We start from the raw sequence: 27042 nt of genomic DNA, 5'->3' as shown, positions 1-27042 counted from the left end.
TACAATATCTGAGACGTTTCCTGGGGAAGATTCAGGTAACAGACGTAGGTCACTCTCAGTCAAAACCTTGGGAGGTTTTTCTACGATCCTCACCAAGAGACAAGAATAATCCCCCCAGGCTGTTGATGCACGATCGAGATTCGTCACCACTCCTCGACCTAAACTTGAAATGAGAACTGCCTCTTGTCTCAGTGTGCGTCTTTGTTTGGGTCAAAGGACGGAGATACGTTGTGAAAAATGGGTCAAAATTCCTCTTCCTGGGGAGAGGGGCGTCTGGACTACTTTGCTAAACCTGCTGCCACCTCGACCCGACTCCGGATAAGCAGCAGAAAATGGATGTAGGGATGGATGGATGGGTCAAATTTCCAATTCACTGTACACTAAAGCTGACAAACGTTGGTTCATATCCGTTGGTAGAATATAATCCAAATCCAATCCAGGAGGATGTTGAGATATTTCACTGTACACCTAAAAAAAACTTGACCTGGCGCTTGATGAAATGTCACCAGAGTCATTTGCATTCACCATCTTAACAGCTGTGAATGTCCGTCCAAACTTTCATAGCGATTCGTGACCAAAGTCTCAGATATAAAAACACTGATTACTGAAGAGGCACGAACTGGAGCTTACATTTACCGGACGACTCACTGACTGTTGGCTCTCTCGTCATAAAACGCAGCACCAGAGACAACGTCAGTACAACATGCTCCCCCCGGGACAAACCGCTGCAGATGAACTGAGCTCAGCTGGTACACACATGGTGGTTCTGTTTGCGCTGGTTTCCCCTGCTCTGCCTGCTGCTCCCGTGCATGGCTGATGGAGATCAACATAGAGTACGATAAAGCATGTTAGTGCTCTGCCATGAATCTGTACAGAATATATACACCACTGGGTTCCTACATGGCACTGGGCAGGTCGATGTGAAGGTTTACTCTCACATAAAGACAATACAATCAACATGGTTACGCTCAAGTACAGGTTAGTAATACAAATGTAGTGTCAGCACTATGGAGGGAGGAGGACCACTTCAATAATCATAATGAGAATAATAAGGATAATAATAGACTTTTTAGCTTCCTAATGCTGTTTCCCAATAGAAGTTTAAAAAAACGATCAACACTATTGGGATAAAGTAAGTCATCATCAGTACATTCAGTCATATCATCATCATAATACACTACGATAAATGTGCATCTTATAAAGTTGAACACCACAGCCGCGGTCGGGCGGAGTGCACCGCGCTCTGGGATGTTTCGTTTCACACGCGCCGCCTGCTTCTGTCAAAACTCTGCAAAACTGAAAGCTTCAAAAGTCTGTGGTTCTGGATTTGTACAGGTAGTTACTCCTTCAAAAAAGGTCCCGGTCCTGGTTCCCATTCTCTTGTCTGTCCCTCTGCCGGCCCATCTGCTCCTGGATGATGTGTTATAAAACAGGTGGCTGTCATTAGTAAGAAATGAAAGAGGTTTTTTTGTTTTTTGTTCTCTGCCTCTCAGCGAGGCGAAGCTTATTCAACACCATGGAATTGATGTCTGATAAATCTGCCGTTCCTCATGTGAGACGTGGTCACATGGTCCTACTTCTTCCCTTCGCCCTCTGTGGAGACAAGAGGAAAAGACATTCAGACTGAACACTGAGCAAATTCTTGAGACATTCTACACACAACAAAAAGCAAGAGGGGCACGGCTGCGGCTCAGGAGGCAGACCGGGTCGTCCAATCATTGGTTTAGGTTCAGCTCCTCCGGTCCATGTGTCAACGTAACCACCACTGAACCACAAATTGCTCCTGATGGTCAGACCAGTACCTTTGGTGGTAGCTCGCAGCCATCAGTGTGTGAATGTGTGAACAAGACGAATTGTAAAGTGCTTGGGATAAAAGCACAATATAAATGCAGCCATTTCCCATTTACCAGCCATTTACCAAGTTGAAAGAACAAGTGCTTACAGCTCTAGGCAGCACAAATTGTTGAAAATGTTTCAGACGAAGCAAAGCTTTCAAGTTAATCTGCATCCAACTGCAACGGTAAAATAAAATAACTTTAACAAAAAAAAAAAAAAAAATTGTTTGTTGCTGTGGATTCTCTGAAAGTTAACAACCTCAGCCATTCAAATCAACTATCATCTTCTCTAACGTCTTTCTGAAAGGCAATTACTCAAAAACTAAACATGGTCAGGAGAAAGGCCGACTGTCCTCCAGCAGAGATCGAGCCCATCGCTCTGTCCACACACACGTTTCAGTCGGAGGGCTTGTTGGAAAACTGTCGGCACTGATGCAAAATATATGAGATTTGTAACTAAAGGACTAAACGCCACATTCACCCCGTTTACACACACCAACTTTTTACGTGTGTGTCAACAAACTCCCAAAATTACTGACGCCAAAGCCAAATTATAACATTAACACTTTATCATTATCTCATGAAATTATACAAACGAGTGTCATCGCTCGCAACCGTGAGATAAAGTGACGACAAATAAGATACAAGCTCATAAAGAAAGAATGTCTGGACAAGATACAGATTACCATTATGACCACCATTTGTTATTTCAAGACAATGAGATAATTCATGTTGTAATGCATCCAAACAGTGTGAGAAGATAAGGAGATAATGAATTAGTGATCTTCAGATATCAGGCCTGAAAAGTTGCTCTGGTTTCTTTACAGAACTCCTGGTTTTCTTCTTCATTTCTCTGCTTTAATTTCACTCCCGTTAATCTCCTCTATTTCACAGCAATTACCATTTATAGATAACTTCAGTCTCCGCACCAGTAAGGTAATCATCACATTATGCTGTTTAACTGCCTGGCAGGTATTCTCTGCATTATTTCACACTATCAAAAAAAGGCGGTGATATATAGCCCGTAAAAATATATGGAAAACACTGCGCAGTGGGTAATGATCTCCTGGATTATAATTTAAGCAACAAGGCAGGAGCGTCACAGAGTCAAATCAGCAGCGAGCTGTGATTCCCAGGAGAGGAGGTTTAGATATTAGATTTATTGACCCAGCAGACGGTGTGAAGATGAGACAATTCTCCAGCTCGTTTTGCTCTCAGCTTGCGTTTCATAAAAGAACATTTTAGCCAATTCATTTCATAAGATGCAAAGTAAGTGGATAGTCTTTTGAGTTTCGATCAACATCAGAGATGAAGAAGATCTTCGACACAGAAACTGACAAATAATGATCAGAGACGCTGGAAAAGACCCCACAATGAGGCCACTATAGTTTTGTTTGTTTGTGTGTGTGTGTGTGTGTGCGTATGTGTGTGTGTGTGTGTGTGTGTGTGTGTGTGTGTGTGTGTGTGTGTGATGGTTTTAATACAAGAAAACACAGGCTATTGTTCAGTGTCTTATCTCAGTTAAGTCAACACTTAACTTAATCTAATGAGCATTTATGCTCAATTTAATCATTGACAGGGGCATGGCAGACGGGTAATGTGGATTAAATTAAGTAATGTAAAATAGTGCAATAATTTACCAGGTTAACCTACTGAATCATAAATGTGATTTAAAATGAAATCCACTTCTTTAAATTAGTGAATAATAGCATCATCATTTCATAATACTGCCAGCTGAGTCTGAGTAGTCTTGTTACTTTAAATATAGGAAATCTGTCTTCTACACCACAAAAACTAAAAATAAAATAGTATGAAAAGTCACTCCAAGTGGTTCCCTATCAAGAAATAAAATTGGGAAATGTATGTTTTGATGCTTTGTTTTAGAATGAGTGTGTATGTTCAAGCATGTTCAAGCTAAAACAGGGTGTTCAGTTGCTGCTAAAAACTTGAAGGGGCTATTTGTAAGTTTTGCTATTGCTACATAGCTAACGTTAGCATTAACAGCTGTTTACTCACCAGTCTAAAAAAAAACTTTGCAAGATCAGTATCAGACTTAATTCCTTTACTCTTTTGCTTCTATTTCTTTCACTTATTTTTCTCTACTGAAGTCAGCATGCTAATAAGCTAGCCCTGGCCCAGGCAGCCAATCTTGTCACTTTCCGATACCGAGTCACTGTAGTGTTCAGTCTGCTATGAAGAAGTAGCCGCTCAGAGGGCGTAGTATAACTTCTTCTATCGTAAACACAACCATGGCTGATTCTCTTGCCAAGTCTGGTAAGTAAACAGCTGTTAATGCTAACGCTAACGCTATGTAGCAATAGCAAAACCACAAACTAAAAATTGCTCCTTAAAGTTCTTCAAATTCAAAAACATGTATTTCTCTTCAAAACATTGGAAGTAAACTTCGTCACGAGCCACAGTCTGGTGGTAACTAGTTAAACGTACCAGTAGAGGAGTGTCCTGACACCTGCTGACTGGAGACCAGCGACCTGGAGCTCAACCCTTCAACACACAGAGGAGAAAATACGCAGTTAGAAAATCTGACAGAAGACAAGACAAGTCCAGCTTCCATCACATCCTGAACAAAACATTTATATTAGCAAATAAACTGTAAATCAAAGTTCCTCTCGAGATTTTCTGTCCACAAGATGTCAGTCAGGAAAAGCAGACAACAAGCTCCACTGTGCGTCAGATGGTTTGTGCTGATGATTTATTTGGGAATATGTACAACTTTATTACCAGATGTTTCAGTGTTGTGCTCAAATGTTACATAAGTTCTGTTGCATTCCTCAGTGTAATGTTTAATCTGGAGCTAGGATGTATTATAGCACACACTGGATAAAGGGTGGGAGGAACAGGGGGTGAAATGGGCAGCATGCATGTTAATCCTGCCACACCAAGATGAATGAATCTCTACTACCACGACACAGGACATCAACATTTTATCATACTTATCATTTTAACAAAGATAAAACAACGATTGTGCTCACATTCATTCATGACTGTATGTCACATAATTCTTAGTGACAGACGTTCTTTTTAAAACTAAAAATTAAGAGCAAATGTTGGGTAGAGATAATGCTGGCTAGTTGTCAACACGTCTAATAACAACCTGTTTGTTCTGTGCAACCAGAACATTTTGTCTGGGACAAATGGCGTCTGTAAAAACCACTGAATGTTGAATTTATTTCAGGATATTTAACCTCGGTCTCAAGCTTCACTCAACCTTGACAAACTCTACACTGTTTGAAAGCTCTAACTCTCCTGATTCTGTCTGTGCAAAGTATTTTAAATCACTGCAGCAGCTGTTGACACAGAACTGGTTCAGACTTGTGATTCTCAAGTGTTTTCAGGTTTTATATTCACTTTTTATGCTCAAAAATACATTTCTGCCATGTTTATTATGGGTATATTTGTGTATAATAGTGGTGACAGGTCAGTGTAGTTGTACCTTGGTAGATGTCATACTGTCCTGACATCAGGTTGTAGCTCATACCCAGGTGTGTGTGATGGTGTGTGTGGAGGTGTCGGGCGAACGACACGTGGTTCCTCTCTCTCTCCGTCTCTCGCTCTGCCTCGGGGGAACCCTTCTCACCAGGCTGTAGAAACACACACACACACACACACACACACACACACACACACACACACACACACACACACACACACACACACACACATTTGGATTTACGCTGCGTCTATTTTCCCGCCTCTTGAGAGTCACATTAGGACATTAACATGACTGGGCGTGATGACACTGAAAAGAGCAGAATGAAGTGTTAAAGGTCAGTAAATCTGTGTATGTAACAGTCAAAACTAAGCAGCAACTAAAATTTCTCTCTCTACAAATACAAAGACGAAGCTGTGGAGGTTGAGATGAGGTTGTCCTCCTCTCACCTCAGCTCTACTCAGGCTTCAACTTTATTACCAGAATTTGATTTGTCTGGCTCTAGTCACTGAATAATTGCAAATCTGAGAGTGTTTCCATGTAGACTGGGACTCCGGGTGGTGCAGTCGGATATAAAACTTAAGCTAATGCCTCTTAGTGGAAGTACGGCACATCCACATCATGTCCAGATGTGGGTGGAGAGGCGATAAGTCACTTAACAACTGAATCACCTGAAGGATTTGAAGAGAATAATCAAACGACTGTTTCCAGGGTCAAGAATGAAAGTTCCCCTCTAAACTTTACGGATCATAAAAAGGCAAGTTTCCAAGTTTCTGTTGATAAATTTCCAAAGTCAGCTGCAGTATTTCCCTGCAGGCAGCCATTGGATTCACTGCACTATGAAAAGCAATCACACTTATAAGTGAGTGAGTAGTTTGAAGGCGTCTCAGTTTTAATAATGCTATGACTGCTTTTGGTTTTGCAGTTACAACAGTGTTGCAGGGAAATGCAGAGGCCAGTGGAGAATCATTGATTATTTCTGACATGAAAGTCTCATGTGAATTTAACATGATGGTTATCGGTTCCTAAAACCACAAATATATCTTCTTATGGATCAATACTACAGGAATAGTGTAAAATATGGACCTTTAAAAGTGTAGTTATTCATTTGTATGTTTTTGTGTTGATGTAACAGCTATGACTTTCACCCTGGTGTAATATGATGTATGGTCTTTACTCAATAAAATAATTACAATATAAATGTACCTGTCGCTGTGTGTTAAATGTTTAGGAAGCATTAGCATCACTTTTTACAAGTCAGGATTTTAACTTCTGATTCCTGTTGCGTTGTGTTTAACCTTCTTTACTGTGATCGTCTCCTGCTGCGTTTTTTGTCTGTGTTCAGCAGGAAACATCAGATCTGTTTCTTGTGAAGGGGAAAAGAAAAACATTTAGAGGTGTGACGCTGTGAGCTGCAGTGTGGATGTGGCAGTAAAGTGAGCGGTGTCTCACAGCAGGAGATTTTCCGTGGTACTGATGGCTCTGCTGCTGCAGCAGCTCCATGGCTGAGGACGAGGACGAGTCGCCGCTCTGCTTGCCGCTCACTGCTCCTCCTCTGCCGGGTGGAGTCACCTCCGACTCCTCCCTGCCCGCTGTCTTACCGTACAGAGGATAGTGGAAACCTGGTGGACACATACACAGATACTTGACTTTCTCTGGCCTTCTACAACAAAGGAGTGTTTGTTTACCAAATAGTTAAAGGGGGCTACAGTCTATAATGTAGTGATCCCACCACAACATGGCCTCTAGTTTACACATCTACATTTGTTTCTTGTTTTGTTGCCTGCATCTTTCACACATTAAAGGTGTTTCTGTCATGCAGAAAGCCAAACGTTTCTTCTTTAACGTGACATCTGAATTTGTGTCATAAAAGGTCCTTAATTTTTCAGTAATGGTGCAAATTCAGCAGCAGCTTACTTAACGAGCTTTATGGGGTTCATCTCACATTTGGTAAGTGATACATAAATTCACACATTATATCATATTAAAGACTTTTAAGGCGGTTTGTGAATGAATTAAAGGAGTTAAAACACTTAGCTTTGATGATGGTGCCGGTGCAATAACTATTTATAAAGTGATTCCTACCCTTTTAAAATCACTTAAACCATGTGCAAACCCTATTAAAAATACCTTAACTTATTACAGACTCTTCCCTTGTTATTCATGGGGAAAATCAACATATTTAAGGCAAAATACAAACACCAGATTGGCTTCCTTCCCAGAAATACTTTACAAACACAAACCTCTTCTGTAAAACACTCACTGCAATTTTCTAATTCACCTTTTTATGTTGTCTCCCACTTGTTGATGATAATTACAGTATGTTGTCAGCGAAGCCTCACTGTGTTAACAAACCCACTTTGAGCAGTGTATTAGTTACAAGCAAGCAGCTGCTAAATGAGGCTGTAGGCACTAAGCTAGCTAACAGTTCGGCTAACTTAGCCGAGTCTCGTCGAACTCCGATAAGCTCGGTGTGTGTTGGAGACCATTTACTGTGTCTCATTAACCTCCGATTAGAAACACGCCACACAACGCACACTCCTTTTCTTTAGTGGAGCAGATTTAGACATTAGTGAACCAGTTTTCCAGTGACACTCTTTATCATCACCAGTCTGATTTCTGGGTGATTTATGATGGAATTGTCTTTGTGTTGTTTATCTTTGCTTCAGAACATTAAATATATGCTTTACTAAGTTATCTGTGTTCTCCTGGTAAAAGTCACTGCAAAGGAAAAGTAACGCATTCTTGAATACACTGATATTTATTAGGATATGATCTTGATTGTATTTAACAATAAACTCTCTTGGAGTGTTAACATGTTAGCAACCAGCCGCCTCCTTCCACATCTACTTCCATTATCATCCTGTTGGAGTGTTTGTGTCCACCTGCCCAGTATTCACTCTCCTTTTCACTCTGGTTTGGTCTCCACCGGCTCTCTGCTGCTAAACGACTCTAGAAACGATGTTTCTATACAACTAAAGTGCAACAGTAAACATGTTTCGTAGGGAACGTAATCTCTGGCTGGATTATGTTCCGAGGTAACTTCCTTTTTCAATGATGTTGAATGTAAAACAAACACTGCTGAAACATTAAGTGACATTTCAATGCCTTCATGGCTCATACATCCACCGACAGCTCAGCTGCTTTCATCTCTCACTCGTCAACTGTTGGCTCAACTATTGTCACACTTATAAACTGATGATTCAGCTGCCTACAAGGTTTAAACTTTAAACTGACACTTAAACTGGAGCACCAATATAATATTTCACATACACAGGAATAGTATTTTAAGAGCGTAAGCGAGCACATTTAAATGATTTCTTTCTGAAGATGTATCCTCTAGTTGCCTGTGTATTCGTCACTTTGAGCTATTTTATGTGTTAATATAAAACGTCCTCGTTAGTTAAGCATTAAAAGAACAGTTTGACATTTTGGGAAATATATAAATTTGCTTTCTTGCTGAGAGTTAAATGAGACGTTTGCATCTGTTCAGTGGTAACAGATCCTGCCACCAGCACCTCTAAACCTCACTGATATATTACATTATTATTCCTAGTTTGTTTCATTTGTATTAAAAAAGGCAGGTGAGCTGTTTCCCCGTTTCCAGTCTTCGTGCTAAGACTCTTACCTGGGTAATTGTGGACCAGGGTTGGGGACACCCCTCTGTAGGAGCCCCCGCCGCTCTCACACATTGCCAGGTAGGGCGGGTAGGAGGAGTGCTGGTACTGGATGTAGGGCTGCTGGGGGGTCATGGGAGGAGACACAGCTGCCCGGGCGCTCTGGGACTCCTCAGACAGCACTCCTATTGGCTCCTGGCCTTGATCATCCAGCCCCTCCAGCCGGTCCGGATCCTCTGCGTCGATGGCAGGCGGGAGATCGTGGGATCCGTGGACCCTGGCCTTTTTAGCGTCCCCGCCCACACCTGCTCCTCTCTCTCCTCCTCCTCCTCCTCCTGAGGTCATCTTGGCCCCGGCAGGCTCCACGGTAGCTCCCCATTCTTTCCCCCTGTCTGCTTCACCCTCCTCGGCCTCCTCTCCATGTTGACTCTGTAGCTCTGAGTATTTGCTGTGAGCGAGGCGGTGAGCCCAGGCGGGGCCGTCTGAGGGCTAGATCGATGGGGACAAGAGTTGGTGCTAGTTGCAGTGTTTCCCCTATAATTCTTTGTTAACAGTGGTGGGTGGGAGTCATTTTGAAGTTGGTTCAACTTCGGTCCTTGTCTCTGTCCCAGTTTTTGTTTATATGGCCAGTTGCAGAGCTAATGCTAAATACCTTTTTCATAATAAGTCTAAACGTTAGCGTTTTGTCTCTTAAGTGGTTTTTTTGGAGGGAAAACAAGGCTAATTTAAGACTTTCATTTCTACATATTCTTATTCAAGAGTGAAGGGGGGAATTTCTTGCTGCGGCGGCCCACCGCTGCTGAATGACTATAGGGGAAACACTGTGTACTTGAGTGAACAGAGCCATAGACAGACCATCTATCACTGGCTCTGGGTGTGATGTTGATGAAGGATGACGACGTTTCAACAGCAGGCGGCCATTCAGAGGTGGGATGTGAAGGAGTGTGGCGTCCCTCCCAATGACCACGCATCAAGACACGTCTCACACATGATCAACTGCGGAATTTAGGCCAAACTGAAGAAAAACACGACCTACCCTCCCCCGACACGGCGTTCATTCAATTCATACAACCTTTTTTTTTTTTTACATGATGCAGTATGGCTAGAGTTAGCTGTTAAATGCATTGTGAGATGACACGGTTAAAAATCTGTACAAGTTTTCTGAAAAAGCAGCTCATATCAAAACCAACAGTTACGTATTAGAAAGGTTTCCTTTGTTCCTTTGTGTGTTTATGTTTTACATTTACAGCTAAAGTTGGAATTACACATTTCCTCCATTTAATTCTCACTCTAAACATTAAAAACATTTTTCATCCATCAAATAAAACTACACTTTTTTGATTTCAACCAGAATGACTGAAGTAGTTTGCCAAGGTAGAGCTGCAGCACCACAGAAGCCACACGGTCTTTGTTATTAGCACCTATTGGTTTAGCTGTATACAATGTGTGATTAATCTCTTTGTGACACTCAACAACAGTCATTAAAGCACACCAACAACACCATCGGCGGCGGCGGCAGGTTATAGACAGAGGGAGAAACTTACACTGGAAAAGGAAACATTTGAGTCCAGATCTGTCTGACTGTTTGGGTTGTGGAGTGATGAAGAAGAGGAAGAGGAGGGTGACTTGATGTCATCACAGTCTTTCATCGAGACCTGGTGCTGGTCCACCATGCCACCGTGCACAGCCTTTAAGCCCAGACTCTGTCCCCTTTCTCCTCTCTCACTCATCTCCACGTAGGACAGGACGGGTTTGGGACAGCAACCTTTAGCGCCGTCTGGACCTTTACCTAGCATGGGTCCCCCGACTGAACCCCCGACCATATGTTTAACGTCCTCACTGTCTCTCAACCCCTGTCCCCTCTCGCCCCTCTGCTTGGCACTGGGCGTCTGGTCACAGCATTTGGAGGCCAGTAACAGTTTCTGGTCCATGTAAAGTCCTCTGGAGTACTGGCCATAGTACAGGGACTGAGCCAAGGCGGTCTGGGTCTGACTCATGGCCAACTGGAGCTGAGACTGAGGCGGCCCGTCGCCTTTCTTAGAGTCTGTGAACTCGTGGGAGGAGCTTTTGTCATCCTCTTTCACTTCTTCCTTTCTGTCTTTCCCTTTGCTGTCATGGGAAGAGCTTTTGTGGAAAGCGACGCTGCTGCTGTTCTGCCTGTCCGAGTGCATGTACCCCTGCAGGTAGTAGGGCTCGTAGCTGTGGTAGTACGGGGATTGGGAGTCTTTAGATGATGGGGCAGATGCTGTGGGTGGGGTTTTACCAGAGTTACCATGGTTACTGTTAGAGCTCACCTCGGAAGAGGCCGAGGAGGCAGACTTGGATCTGAGTCCATCCGAGCGACATTCGGAAGATCCCCCATCGTCCCCGGCATCTGAGATGTCAGAGTAGGCGGGGCTGTTGTTCTTGCTGCTGCTGTCTGCTGTTGCCAGGCAACTACCACTTGCATCTAGCCGTGACGAACCTCCAATGGAAGGACTGGGGGCGTTGTCAGTGAAGGTGTAGACCTTGTCGGCCTCTGCACGGATACTCGCCATCCTGCTCTCCTGGCTTTCAGTGAGTCCGTTCATCACATCCTGCTTACTGAGGTGCTCCTTCAGAAGGCTTCCAGAAATCTCCTTGACACCCATTTTGGATCCACCGCCAACATCTTCCATTTTGATTCCACCACTGTCTCCATTGGGCGTTCTGGTTGGCGCATCTTTATGTTTGTCCTTAAGCCTCCGTTTCTCTTTCTTCCTGGTCTCTTTGCTGCAGGTGACCAGCGTGGCTTTGACGAGGCTCGGCTCCACAACGATGCTCAGCTTTGGTTTGATGGGTTTCAGGGGAAGGTTTTTACTCGTGAGGCCCACAGCTGCCATGGGAGAGGGCTGCTGTGAGGTGGCAGTATCTGCTGTGCCAGAGGGATACGTTGCGTTGGGTATGGCGATCAGCTTGGGAGGAGCAGGGGCTGGAGCGATTGGCCGGTTGGTCCGTGACTTCGACAGCTTCTCTACCTTCCCATTGGCCTTCTTGCCCTTATCGCATGCACCTCCCTTCTTGTCGATCAAACCTTCAGCTTCCAGCTTGGGCATCTCGACCGTGGAGTTCCTGTCTGGGACCATGCAGTTCTCGAGAACCACGGTCATGTTGGAGATGATGGGCAGATTGCTGAGGTCATCGATCAGCCCATCTTTTAGCAGTGAGGTTCTTCTGGTTTTGGAGTTGGCTGTGGGGCTGTGGTCGGTACTGAGGAGTAGCCGTCTGTTCTTAGGGGACCCTACTGTGGTAACCTTGTACAGAGGAGCAGGTTTCTTTGAGGAACTGTTGGCATTAGTGCTGTTGTTTGTCTCTGAGAGGTCATATGTCATGTTGCTGATGGTGTCCTCACAGTCTGATAGTCGTTCCTCACTCTCCCCATCCTTCATGGGCTCCAGCTCAGGTTTCCTCTGCTCTTCAGCCTCCAGGTGCGCATGTGTCTGGTGGTAGCGCAGTCCGTTGATGTGCTTATAGCGTTTAGTGCAGTTGGGGTGAGGGCAGTCAATGAGAATGGGTGGGGGAGGTGGCGAGGAAGCACAACCTCCTCCTGGATCCATGAATGAAGGGTCAGATTTGCCCTGCGGCGTGGACGGGGCGCTGCGGGATTTGGCGCGAATCCGCTTCCCGTTTCCATTTTTAATGTCGTCAGCAGCGACAAGGCTGAGGTCCAGGTCAGCCGGTGGTTTGTTCTTTCGCTTCCCAGACGAGAGGGTGGAGGCGCTGTTGGAGGATTTCACCTCCTCCACAGTGAAGAAAGAAGGAGGAGTTCGGCAGTTGCTGTTGATGAGGTTCAGGCTGCCTCTCCGTCCCTTGCTGTGGATAGGTGCAGTGGTTCCAGCCACACCACCTCCACGGCTCCTGTGCTGCGACAGACCCCTGACTTTGGCAGCGGGGGCCGGCTCAATGCAGGGCCGATCAGCCATGGCCATTCGCATCCGTTTCCCTCGGCCACGCCCACCTGGCAACTCAGGGTCACTGGAGGGAGACTCACAAAACCTGGACAGAGGCAGAGAAAAAGAATGGATTTAGAAGTGAACTCCTCTTAATAATCACTTACTGACACCCTGGAATGGACATGAGATCCATCTGATTGTTACGTGTCGTTTAGTGTGAGGTCGTATCAAATCACGTCTTACTACATCCCGTTGTACCGCTTTGCATCGTATCACACATCCTACCTCAACACGCCGTATCGCTTTGTGTCGTATCACTCTGTGTCATATCGCTTTGCGTNGCCTGGAATGGACATGAGATCCATCTGATTGTGTCGAGTCGTTTAGTGTTGTGTGAGGTCGTATCAAATCACGTCTTACTACATCCTGTTGTACCGCTTTGCATCGTATCACACATCCTACCTCAACACGCCGTATCGCTATGTGTCGTATCGCTCTGTGTCGTATCGCTCTGCGTCGTATCGCTCTGCGTCGTATCGCTCTGTGTCGTATCACTTTGTCTCGTATCACTTTGTGTTGTATCACATTGCGTCGTATCAAATTGTGTCGTATCACTTTGTCTCGTATCTATCACCATGCGTCATATAATTACGCATCGTATCACTTTGTGTCGGATCACTTTGCGTCGTATCGTATCACATTGTGTTGTATATCATTTCATGTAGTATCACATTGCGCCGTATCTATCACCGAGCATTGTATCACTTTGCGTTGTATCATTTTGCGTCGTATCACATTGTGTCGTATACCATCATTTCATGACGAATATCATAATTTCATGTCGTATCACATCGCGTCGTATATCATCATTTCATGTTGTATATTATCATTTCATGTCGCATCACTTTGCATGGGATCACTTTGCTCCATATCTCATCACTTTGTGTCGTATTGCATGCTGTCATATCACCTTGTATCAGATTGTGTCATATCCTTTTGCATTGCATCACTTTAAATCAAATTCTATCATATAACATTATAATGCATTGCATCACATCATGTCACATTGTATCATATCATTTCACAGTGTATTGTTTCACATAGTATTATACTGTGGTGTAATGTGTCACGTAATGTTGCATCAAGTTCCTGAAAGCTTCTTAAATCCTGTTGGGTAAACTGAACAACACATCAGACCATCAAACTGAAAACAAAGCTGTTTTTCTTGTTGATGCCGATGTTCTTGAAAGGTTTTAACGAAGAACAACTTGTTCCTATCATCACCCAAATTGAACTCTTGTACCATCAATACCTCATACCATCAGACAAAAACCTTGGAAGATAACAGATTATCATTCAAGGCTTATGTGGACCACTTTACCCAGACGTCAAGGATAAAAATTGATTTTTTTTCTGTACAAAGCCTGCTTCTCTTTTGATAACATAAAAAAACTGTACAATCCACAGTTATCTCTGTGTTTGATATGGAGACATTCTGTATTCACATGCCGTCCCTTCTGCTTTGAAGTCTTTTGACGTTGTTTACCACAGTGCCTTGCATCTTAACACTGGAGATGCTTTTCCACACTCGCACATTGTTATTTATATAAAAAAACCTGAGTCTGCTGAGATGAGGAAAACAAAATGCTTTATATTTATCCACAGTGTACAGCTCTATTTTCCAAGCCGGACCCTGAACCTTGCATCTGTGCTGGCCTTTTACTGCATTAATTACGACACTACATCACAGGAGTGGTTGGTGTTAAAGACTCACTGAATAAATTCTGACCTTGGAAAGGCTGTTTTGGGTATTAATCACCTTATTAATGGAACAGACTGCAGAGCACGTTGAGACTAGACTTTCTTGTCCCCCTCTGTGATTTTAAAACGATGATATCTCACATTTCTTGTGATGTTTGTAATTGCTTTTTTTTTTTTCTTTCTTTCTTTATTTTTTTTTTTTTACATCACCGTGTCCCTGAATGTCACTGAAGCTGTGGGAACGTGCTGGTGAGATTTTATGTATTTTCTTTGGCATTTCAAGGATATTTCTTGCTCTTATGCCACTATTCCAAAAGCAGTTTTGATCGATTGAGTGATGTAGCCTAGATGCTTTCTTACAACCCAACTCTTTTTTTTTGTTGTTAATAACCTTGTTTTCCATTTGTGTTTGCAATTTTAATTCAATCATTGCATCTTTTATCTTTTGGTTACAGCCTGATAATGAGTCATCAAAGAGGAAGCGTTTTATTCCATTGAAGTATAGAATAAAAATGCATTCACTCGCCACCGACAGACATCCGCAGTGACAAGAGTCCAAACGAAAAAAGCAATTTAGCGCCTGCTTTCTGAGATTAAGCTGTAATTGCCATGACAACAACCATTTACATACAGGAGCAATAATTGAGAGGTTTCAGCCCTGTGAGGAGGGACTGTCACATTTTCCACTCAGCAATTACAAAAACCACTCTCCATTTATAAAACAGTTGTGCTGGAGAGTGGAGAGCGTTTTTGTTAAAGCTCATCATGGAACAACAGCTGACAGCCCCAGAGACAATTTAGCTTTTTTTTTTTATCATTTTACCGACATTAAAGCACTTAAAAAAAAAAAAAAAAAAAAAAAAAAAAAAGGTGCTCTTTTCAGTTAATCAAAAAAAACAATCACCTGCAAATACAAGCCAATAAGAATAACAATAAAATGGTTAAACATGACAGATCAAAGAGGGGAATAAACTGAGCAGAAGTAAGTCGGGATAATTATATGAGGCCTGTCCATAAAAATGTGTTTACAATTACAATAAGGATTGATTTCAAATTTAATTTTAGTCGTGACATCACCAGTCTGAGCGCTGACGACAGCTGTGTCACACAAAAAACACAGTTTCTGTACATGCAGACATTTACAATGGAAACACACAGCACAGCACCAGCTCACCACGCAGCTTCGTTGTTTGCGACCACAAAATAAAAGTGTGTCCTCATTTTTTTTTACCCCGTGGCGACGTGACAAGCTGTCACAATACAAACTTGAGCAAAACGATGTGCTGTGCTTAAAACTGAATTCAAGGTTATCGGCAACCGCCTGGGCATGGGGACAAATCCACGAACAAACCTCGTGGTGAAGGAAGAGGCAGCGCTCCATATATTCATTTTTCTTTTTTCCATTACTGGGATCTTTGCAGAACCTGAAAGAAATACTATTCCAATAATCTGTGTTTGCAGTTAAACACTGAGGCTTGTTACTAACACGGTTCACAGTTTATGAACCTAAACAAACATTTTGTGTCCTGAGCTTTATTTTGGCATGTTTTGGAGAGTGTTTGGTGCAAACTGTACATTGAGATATGAACAAACAATGTGGGGTTTTACAAGTTTTTTTTGATGCCGTAACCCATTTCTACTGCTGCAAACCCAAGCTGACTGTAGCTGGAGCAAAGGAGCAAAATGCAAAATCTGGTCTTGTGTTTCAGGGGCGTGTGGAGTCCAAAGTAACATCACCTAAATTTCTTCTTTCTTTTGATCTACAGAACAGAATAACGACATTTTCTCTAGGAAAAGTCAAAGAAATGAACACCATCAACTGTAGACAAACAGATCAAATAACAGTTTTATGAAGTAGATTTATTATTAAGTTGCTCATTAAGCAGTGGTGGGGAAGCAGAGCTTTGCAAGCTACCAATTACTTCACACTGGAAGAAGTTGAACTATAGCAAAGCTACCCGAGGGAGAAATCTGGTTTGGATATTAACTAGAGCTACTAAAGAAAAAGCAGTTCAACCTACTTTAAAAAAAAAATTAAGAAATTGAAAATGTACGTGTGATATGAAATTATAACAAAATACAAAAGAAGAGTTTATTGCAAAAAGAGCCTCTTTGTTGACTGGTCATAAATAAACCAAACACCTAAACCATTCACGGGAAAGAGCTTTGATTTTATAAACAATAAGTATGGCCACTGTGATTTTTCCTCAGGCTGAGATTCGAGAGCTGAATCCATGATGACGCTGAAGCTGTGTGTTCACTACGCAACGCCCGCCATTGGCTTTCGCACATGCATTACACAAAGGTCAGGATGAAAGAAAAGGGCAGTGGGGCTGATGAAAAAGGGCTCAGCTACACTGGAGAAGGAATGGTGAAATAGAAATAAAAGAAAATGTTTTGTAGCTTCAGTATTTAACGACACAAAAAACATGCAAGCTACTGCAAAATATAGTTAAACTGTTTTTTACATTTCGCCATGATCGTTTTACACAGTCGCAATACAACTGCAAGGGAATCAGTTCTGCAGTATGTTTGATAACCAGTTCACAGTCTGACTCCTCCTCTGGTTTTCTTTTATAACAATAACATTAATTATTTACAAATGAACATTGAAAGCTTTCACCTCAAAATATAACCGGGAGTTGAGGAGGGAAAAGAAAGAATAAGAGCGAGATGTTGGATGCAATAAAATAATACTAGTTACATTACAGCCTCGCCCTAAAGTCTGACCTTATAGCTTTAATGTTCTCAGTGCACCTGGTCCAGATCAAGTCATTCTTTTCTTTTTGGACCTTGAGGGAAAATTACAGCCTTTCCATAATAAAGATTTCATTTTTTTTGTTCCTATCCATTCATCAACAGTGGGCGGCTCTGGTTTTAGCCATTTCCCCGTGACAGCCTTTTCACTTGCTGCTAGAAGTATTTGTAAACTACCAGTTTAATCACATGTAGGTCACTACCTCCCAACACTGGCATGAAGGCAGCAGTGACTGTTGAACAAGCCGGTTCTGATCAGTGTTGCTTGCATGAAAAGAAAAGGTGCCGTTACCTCGGAGGAGCCCAGTCGTGTTTGGTGCAGTCTAACAGAGTTCCCACGTAGGTCCTCTTCCTCCACGTCACGTTCACCACCAGCACACCTGTCAGTCAACACAGGGACAGAGAGCAGCTTTTCATCTTTTTCAGACTTTCTGAGCAGCACTTCCTTTTGTTGTAAGTATCAGCCTTTGTAGCTCTGCAATAATTCTCCTTTCTTTGTTCTCGCTTGTATCTAATGAGGAAACTAATGAAACACAGACAAAAGACAAATGTGCAGGTAGGATAAGGAACAAAGGGAGCTGGCTGCAGCTCAGACCAGCAGACGGATGGAGGTCACGGTTTTAAGAGGCTTCAATTGTTTTCAGGTTCAAACTGTTTGTTACAGCCTGTGTAAAATTGCTCAGACTGATACTGGTGAGGGGCGTCTGAGGAGGAAAAATACAACCTTCCATTCCCGTCAGGTTTTTGGTTGGAAGGAAAGTTTAGTCTTCAAGGTTTAGAGATTGAAAACCCTTCAGCCATCTGAAATAAATGACTCTCTCTTCCTCTTTTCCTTTCAGCCCCTCTCTCTCGCACACTCTCAGACTGACATTTGAAAACCATTAACCTGCGTTTTGTGATGCGCCAGCGGCAACGCCAGGCAAATCAAATTCTGGACGCATTACGGCTTTAAAACAAGGTTTGACTGCAACACACAACTTCTTGCTCTTCAATTAAGCCTGATGCCCGTCACCTTCACAAAACACTCTCAGACAAATGAGAGCGGGGAAACGGAGCCAAGTGTGTCACTCATTTTAACAAGAGGTGGATGTGATTTGTTTTTCATCATACGGCCCTAAAATCTCCAGTTAATGAGCTGTATGGTTCTGATTAGTCAGCAATATTCTCCTTAAACACTCCCCTCATTAGCTTTGAACTTTGATAAAAATACATTTCCCACATTGTGTGAGAAGCTCACATTTATATTCTGTATCATTATATTCACCAAAGCCGCAACGAATGAAACATTTAAAACCCAAGATGAGATTTTTTACAACATCATATCAAATGGAGTTATTCTGCATTAACTGAGCATCAGTTCCTACACATTTACCCTAAATTAATCTTCATGCGTCTCAGTCTTGTTTCTATTCGTGCACTGTAATGAATCTACACACTCTTGAGCCCGATGTGGAAAGATATGAGAGCGTGAAGCAAACTGGAGCCTGTAAACCGGAGAATTCTTCCCTGAGTGAGACATTTATAATCAGGTTATGAGTGTATACATGTAAACACGAAATCCTGATTCTAAAAACCTGGATCAGTGTGTTTTTGCCGGAGTGCTCCGAGTCCAAAGACACTGGGAGACTGTGGCATGTAAACATCTCATCCAGGTTTCTGCCAACTCGTGGTGCTAAATGAATTCACTCATGACAGTATTCACAATAAACACATCATCAGAAACATGTCAACAAGTCAAATATGGTTAACATTAGCGTGCATGTGTTTATACTCAGTGTGCTCTATAGTAAGTGTTTTACTGTACTTCAGCCTCACGTCCTCGGAGTCTGTCAGGCTTGGACTGTTTGGTGTTAAGACAAATAAATAAAGCTCCTTCATGCGTTTATTTGACAGGGAAAGACATGCAGTACTGGGTGCTCCTGGCTGGACCTGCTGCTCAAGGTTCAGGGCTGAAAAATGAAGCATCACCACTGAAGAACCAACTACTGCAGTTCCTCTAATGGCCACTAGAGTCTGGCTCCAACACTGAGTCAATCCCCATAGACTCCCATGTTAAAATGTCCAACTTTACAGCAGCGCTGCGTCCATCTTTATTTACAGTCTATGTAAGCGCCCTAAGCATTCGGCTCGTCCTGTTTGTTGGGGCGGATTATTTTACAACTGACTTTAAAAGGATCTTAACTTTGCCGAAGTTGCCCAACAGACTGACTCTTCATAACAGTGCAGCTACATACGCACAGACACAGCGGTCCTGTAGGTGAGGAAGCACATCAGGGATTATCTCTGCTCTTTGTTCTGCAGGATGGTTGAGTCACATGATTCAGCTGTCAGTAAGAATCTACTGTCGTTCTCTCCATGTGCAGAGCTCAGTACACAGGAGAACAGACGCATCTTCCTTTAATGAAGGATAAAGTAAATAAAATGTATAAAAATGCATCAACACATTGTGATAGATTTCAGTGAGTGTGCTGTAACTATTGTCCCGGAGCAGGATCAGCAGCATCTCGTCCCCTGAAGCCTCGCTGGGTCTGAAACGTGACAGTGCGTCTATTTTTAGTCGGCATGACTCTGTCTCTCGGGAAGACGCCAAAACACTCGATAGCTCATCAGTTTTCGTCTCACTGTCACGAGTGTGGCTGTTGATGCCGGCGTTATGTTCTTCAGAACTTGCTTGACATTCAAAAAATCCTTCAAAGTGTTTCCAAAAACTTCTCGAAATAAAACGCCCCTGCTGAGTTTTCTGTGTGCGATCGCCGATTTCTGCTTCACAGCTGCTGTGTGTAAACAACTTTTAAAAGAAAGAGAGCAGTGATCAGAAAATCCTTGAACCACATGTCCCAGAGTTTGAGCATCTGAATCTCAGTGACTTTAGGGTTTGTTTGTTATGACTCAGTGAGAAAGAAAATGTTCCCTCTCTTCGTTCTTGCCTCATCATCCTACTCCGTCTGCCCTCTCCACATCCTCACCCACTGCACATAATATCAAAATAAACTGAATGACGAAAATGAATCCACGTTCATTCCTACTTTAAGATGATGTTATTGCCACTCTGTTGTCTAGTCCGCTGATTCTTGCCTTGAGGACAATGGTGACATTAACACGTCCGTCTCTCTGCATCATCTGTTCAACACTCTGGTGTCTGTTTAAAGGTCCCATATTTCATACTTTTCCTGTGTTTTATTTGACGTGTTGGTGGTTTTAAGCATCAAAAACCATCTCAGTGTAGTTTTACATCTCCTCTCTCAGGCTTCTCTCAGGAGCTCTACAATGATCCAATAAAAATAAAGCAGACTCCAGCTAAAAACACTCAGAGAAACCAAATCCTACAAGGTTTGGATGGTGGGTCCAGGTGGGCGGGGCTTGGTGACTGCTTTGTTGTGACATCACAAAGTTCCAGAAGTCCTGACGGCTGGTTTTAAGGCTCAGTTTGTGAATACAGGCTGTGTGCATTTCTCTGTGGACTGAGGCTTTGATACTTTCACAGTATTAATATAGAAGCTAGAGCTGATCTATAATCACACTACACATGGACACAGACCTTTACACTGGAGGAGCTTTAAGCCCAGAGTCCAGCTCTCCCTCTGCGCTGCCATTGTTGCCGATGCTTCTTTGCTCCGCACATCTCTCATATTTTTGTGTCTTAGCGGGACACAACCCTGTCTCCTTGAAATTACAATCATATAGCACGAAATAGTTTTCTCAATAACCGTATGTTGTGATTATGTTCGGAGGCAAGGTTTTTCGAGAGTGAATGAACCCCACAGGAGGAGGGCGGATGGAGGATGTACAAAGATCAGGACTGTGACGATAGAGACCAGGTTCAGATCCAGAGTCCTGTCTGTGGTTTAGGCAACAGCAGCTCTTTGGTTCAGGTTAGTGAAAGAGGAATTTGGTTCCATGTAAATAAACCTGTTTGGTCTGTTGTCACTGTGAACTCTTTCTGTGTTGAACCAGACCAGGATCTTCTCCCCTGTCAGAATGTGAACAGAACCATAAACAGTTTAATGACGCTGGGGTCACTGCAGGTGGAGATTGTTCTGCAGCATCAGATATTTTGGTGACACGCTGTCTGTGAACGAGGGCTGTCGCAATAACTGCAGAACTGAAGCCAGTGAACTAAAGTAACCCCTCTGTGTGCACATATACAGGAAACAGGTGAAAACAATGAGACAATTAAATCTTTTATAGGGATGAAGTCAGGAGAACCACAGACCGATCTGCCAATCATCAAGCAGCAGCAACTTTCTGCTTCCTGCTTACTCTCCTGGAACTGTTTAGAGCCAAAAACCAGTCTGACGTTAAACTTCCTCTAAAACTGTGAATTCTCATTTTCACAGTTTGGTTTTTAACGTTTTAAACTAATGAGATGTGACATGCTAACCAGTGAACTTTATAAGTGTTGGTGGGTGGAATTGACCATGTGGACAGAACCATGTGAGCTGCCCCCCCCCCCCCCCCCCCCCCCCCCCCCCCCCCCCTCCCCCCCTTTCCAGTCTTTATGCTAAGCTAACAGGTTGCTGGTTGTAGCCTCATATTAACTGAGAGTGAGTGAGTGCATTTCCTAAAACGACAAACTCTTCCTTAAAGAGCAGAAAACATAAATCGGGTTATGACAGTAATTATTTACAGTTTCTGTGATTCTCTTCATCTCTGGCATCCAGTCAGTCAGACAGACAGTCAGACAGACAGACAGACAGACAGACACAGACAGATGATCAGACAGACGGTCAGACAGACAGATGATCAGACAGACGGTCAGACAGACAGACAGACAGATGATCAGACAGTTAGACAGACAGACAGACAGACAGTCAGACAGATGATCAGACAGACAGACAGACAGTCAGACAGATGATCAGACAGACAGACTGACAGTCAGACAGACACAGACAGACAGTCAGACAGACACAGACAGATGATCAGACAGACAGTCAGACAGATGATCAGACAGACGGTCGGACAGACAGACAGATGATCAGACAGACGGTCAGACAGACAGACAGATGATCAGACAGTTAGACAGACACACAGACAGATGATCAGACACACAGTCAGACAGACAGTCAGACAGATGATCAGACAGACTGACAGGCTGTCTTGAAGTCAGACAGTCTGTGCAGCTCAGTTAAGAGTCGAGCCAATCACTGCCTGATTAGCGCTCATCAGACTCTGGTCTCCTGCAGGGAGAGGAGGGAGAGGAGGGGGAGGAGGGGGAGGAGGAGGAGGTGGAGGAGGTGGGGGAAGAGGAGGAGGGGGTCTAATGCTGAAATGGTGGTCTCATCTTCTTCTCCTTTCTGTTTCTCCAATTAGTATTCTGCTTAATTAACATGCAACCTGCATCTCCCCATCGAATCCCTCCGCCACGTGAGGAGGGAAGCGGGGGGGGGGGCTCTGGTTATCGCTGCGCCTCCTGAGCGATAGTCCCCCAGCAGCAGGGAGGACCTCTCAGGATGAAAAACAGGAGGAAATACAAGCCTCTCATGACTCGTTCTCTCTTTGTCTCTGTCATTGTCCATTTCTCTGTGTCTGATGAAATGATCCTTCTTCATCTCTCTGTCGCTTTCTTTCTGCCTCCATCTTTACATCCCCCTCCGTCGCTTCATTCCTCCAGCGCTTTTCGAAATATAGACAAAACCTTCGTTGCCATTCTGTCCATCTCCTCTCTCCTTCATCCCTCCATCTATCCGTCCATCCCGTCAGCCTGCTGGGACACAGACTGAGCGATGAATATATTTTCTCGCCTTTTCCCTCCATATTTATCCCTCTTGTCTTCCTCCTCCACGCCTCAGTCTTCCTCCTTATTCTTCCTGCTCTCCCCTAAAATACATACAGTATGTCTCCATATTTGTACCTCTCCATCTGTGTGCTTATAAAAACTCCACATGTATCTGTTATTATTTATGTTTCCCGTTTCTCTGCTTCACTTGACTGATGCTGCGTCTCCAGTGTTTTTACCCGCACAAAGCTGGAGACATGAGGCTTTGATGTCTGCCGTCTTCTGCATCTATTGCCTCCATCCAGGGGGGTGGAGGCCGTTTCCAGTCCTGTTTGTTTGTTATTTTGTTTGTGTGTCTGTTAGCAGGATATCTGAAAGAGAGAGTTCAGCCACGGGCCAATGAATAAATCACTAGTTTTAATTTGAATCCAGGAATTTTATTCTAATAGTGTGAGATGGAGAATTATTAAATCTTTTTTTTTTTTACCATTTTCTCATGAACTTTACGGCTCCTGAGTGAATTTTAAAATCTGACACTTTGATGATAGTGAGCTGAACTCAAACAGCAGCTGGTTTGTAGGTGGTGAAATGTGTGTTAAAGGAAATGTAACTCTTCCTTTGAATGTCAGCAGCCCTTTAATATACTAATGCACTGGCCACTATTATTCATTTAGGAAATGATGCCGTGCACTCAGAACGAACAGATGCTCGTGAAAGATGAGACCAGAATAAACGTTGACCTACATGAACAGAGCTGGTGTGAAGTTCTGTAAAATGCCAAAAAAAAACAGAGTAATTAATTAAAAAATCATCAAAGCAAGTAAATATTTATATCATTTTTGTTACTACAACTAATGATTATTTTCATTTTTGATCAATCTGCATTTTTTTGTTTATAATTTTCTAATATTAATGAATTAATCATGTTGTGTGTGACAGTGGGTCTCAACCCGGGGTCCGGGGACCCTCAGGGGTCCTTAAGGGGGTTTCTGGGGGTCGCCAGCAAAAAGGGGAATCATTTATTTTCACTAAATCCATCCATAAGTAACACAATGACACTGATCTGTAACGCGTCAGGAAAAGGCCATGACAATTTCCCAGAACCCATTGGGACTTCTACAGATTTCTGAAGCTTTTAAAAGCTGGAACACGCCAATGTTTGGCATTTTTGCATTTTTCTTTGCTAAATGACTTAAATGATCAATTAGTTATCAAATGTGTTGTTGATGAATTTGCTCTTGATCAACATTAGAGTTTTTGGCACTAAAAGTTTGCGAGCTGTGCCGCCTCGGAGGAGGTTTACGATCTGCTTTCTGATCGTAAATGTTTTGTTTGAATGTTGAAGCTTTATTCTAATAATTTCGGTGTTTATCATCTACGTTTTGTTTCCTCTCATCTTGTTTCTCTTGTTTTCTTTTGTTTTTACCCATTAAAGACGATGAAGCTCTGCAAGGAAGCTTTTGAATTCAGTGTCATTGCAGCGTTTTCCCTGCACTGCCTGTCTCTGTGGGCCGTTCACAGGAGAAGTTTTATCTGACTCTGTCTCTGTTTCCTTTTGTACAAACAGAGACTGAAGCAGGAGATATATTATTCACCGTCTCTCCTTCCCTCCCTCCTCCTCCTCCTCCTCCTCCCATCTCTCTGGCCTGTTTAAAAGCACTCTTGGCCTGGGATAACATTTCCCTGTGTTGTGTTTGTATTTTTTATTCTCGTTTTTCATTTTTGTCCGGGCGGAGCGAAGAGCTCCAGTTAATTAATACTGGGCCGGGATACAAACGCCTCTCCACCAAACTCAACACTCTACTTCAGAGGCCCGGCGGCTGGCAGAGCGAGATGGGATTTATTCATTAGCAGCCTGCAGTAAGGTATTACACCTCCGCTGAGAGGCTGCAGAGCTGAGTGCTGTCCTCGTTAACAGCCTATCAAAGTGCGGTGGCGTCGAAATCAGTGGGTGAATCATCAGGCCGTCTGATCCGCAGCCTGCTACTCCCATGGTATCATTTTGTAGCGTTGGACGAGTTTCTGGTTCTACTTCTCTCCTTGTTTTGGACTCGTGATAATGTGCAGTTCAACGCCAAACTGCTCTCATGAGGACAGCCAGCCGTGTTTAAATATAAACTAGATTTTAGTTGTTTTAATTTGGAAAGCACGACGTGTCTGAACGGTCCAGAAAGATAAAGAGAAGTAGCACTTTCTATTTTTTCCTGTGACATATGTTTTTCAAACCCACATTAAACCCCCAGTTTAACTGAGGCAAACAGGGTGAAAACATGATCTCTTCAGGGGAGAAGTCAGTCGAAACATGAAGGACAGATTCATGTCTGTGTTTCCCACCTCTGCGGTTACGGCGTGGTGAGGTTTCGGGATATAAAGAGCGGCCTCGAGTGTCCAAGTGTCATTTTTCTGACACAATCATCCACCCTGAACTCAGCGTCAACACTGTGTAAAGTGATGCTCAAAGACAAAGAAGTACTAACAGTACAGTACAGGTGTGAGTTGGTTTTTAGCATTATAGTACTGTATGTATAGTATTTCATTATAGGAATACAATGGCACCTTGTGGGACTTAGAGCTCCTGTTAAACTCTGCGTATTGATAAAACACAGCCGACAACACTGTAAAACTGTATTTGTGTTCTATGGCAGAAACAAAAATTACAAGCTGTAAGACTTTAGAAACTCAAATTATCAGCATTTAAAGTAAAACTTTAAGTTTAATCTGTGATTTATTACAAAGAGAGAAAGTTCTGGAAACTCGTGTTGTTTAGTCGAATAACTGCGGACTAAAACTGGACATAAAAACATGATTAAATTAAGAGAGAAGAGGAATCTGAGTTCATTTGAACTTGGTGTAAGTTAACACAACAGGACTATTCAAAATATTTCACTCTAGACTAAACATCCAAAACACAGCTACAACGTGGGGGCGTCTCCACATGTGTCCATGCTTGAGCGCAGAGCAGTATTACTGTAACTGCTTGGTTCATCACCCATAGTATGGAAGCCGGGGAGTGCTAATATGAGCTGACACACGCCTACACTTACTGGACCGCTGGTGCATGTCGCCCTCAGCTTTAGTGGCACCATAAGTAAGTGATTAAGTTTTGAAAACAAGGGCTACAAACTGTTTCACACTTGCAAGTAATGTAAAAACATTTGAATAAAACACAAGCAAACTTCGTTTAACAGTTAAGAAAAAAGTGGACGGAGGAAGATCAAGGACATTCACATCTGTCTCCACAGACCATCTTTACCACCTCCACCTATGTGCGACCACCTGTTATCACATGAACAATATTCCCTGTTAAGGTCACGTGATAAAAACTGAACCAACTCTATCTGCCAATCGAGACTCTTGAGATGCGGCTTAAAAGCTCCGGAAAAATAGTATTGAGTTAAGATTATTTTGTCAAACAACCATTGCTGTTGTTTTTCTGATAAGCTGAGCATCAATTTGGAAACAAATCAGTGCAGTAAACCTGAGAAACTATTTCTCTAGGGTAGAAATATTTACCCAGCTTCCAGACAGACTCCCTGGGAACTGACAGACATTTCTAAAGCTTCTAAATGAAGAGTGTCCAATTACAGTCTCCCTTGCTGAAACAACACTGTCTTTAGTTTTAATGAGGACGACCAAAACAAACCATTTGCTGAAGACTTGCAAATGGGTTTTCACACATTTCCTCGTGGAGATTTTGGGGGAAAACAGCCAAATGTAGCTTTCACTCAGCCTGCGTTCAGTAAAAATAGTTTCATCTGTGATTCTCGCTCCGTTATATCTGTTAAGAGTTAGAGACGAGATGCGCTAATCATCAAAAGTGAGAACAATGGAAATCAGAAGTAAATAAATAAGCATGAGCACCTGAGAGTCTGAGCTTTTTCCACACATCAAGGCAAGAAAAGTGTTTTGTCAAAGTAAAGTAAAGTCAGGCTCAGGGATCAGGAAAAAACTGCTGGTGCGTTTCAGACATCTGAGCCTCAGTGAAGCATGAAAAAAC

General features: G+C 42.9%; 1 protein-coding gene across 1 annotated transcript in view; it reads right to left on the bottom strand.

Annotated features, from left to right (window-relative positions):
• Positions 1-1535: 1535 nt before the first annotated feature.
• The window catches only part of LOC111239711 (zinc finger protein 608-like), a 49738-nt gene continuing 24231 nt past the window's right edge, over positions 1536-27042 (bottom strand). Inside the window, exons 5-11 of the mRNA XM_022769609.1 lie at positions 17622-17709; positions 10445-12914; positions 8912-9389; positions 6736-6905; positions 5287-5434; positions 4281-4337; positions 1536-1593 (exon numbers count right to left, since the gene is read on the bottom strand). Coding sequence (XP_022625330.1) covers positions 1574-1593; positions 4281-4337; positions 5287-5434; positions 6736-6905; positions 8912-9389; positions 10445-12914; positions 17622-17709 — 3431 coding nt within the window. The 3' untranslated portion in view covers positions 1536-1573. The remainder of the gene's footprint in view (positions 1594-4280; positions 4338-5286; positions 5435-6735; positions 6906-8911; positions 9390-10444; positions 12915-17621; positions 17710-27042) is intronic.

The sequence above is a fragment of the Seriola dumerili genome, unplaced genomic scaffold, assembly GCF_002260705.1.
Source record: "Seriola dumerili isolate Sdu_G_001 unplaced genomic scaffold, Sdu_1.0 BDQW01004193.1, whole genome shotgun sequence".
NCBI classification, from domain to species: Eukaryota; Metazoa; Chordata; class Actinopteri; order Carangiformes; family Carangidae; genus Seriola; species Seriola dumerili.
The sequence above is the reverse complement of the archived record's forward strand: the minus strand, read 5'-3'. Positions and strand labels throughout refer to the sequence as shown.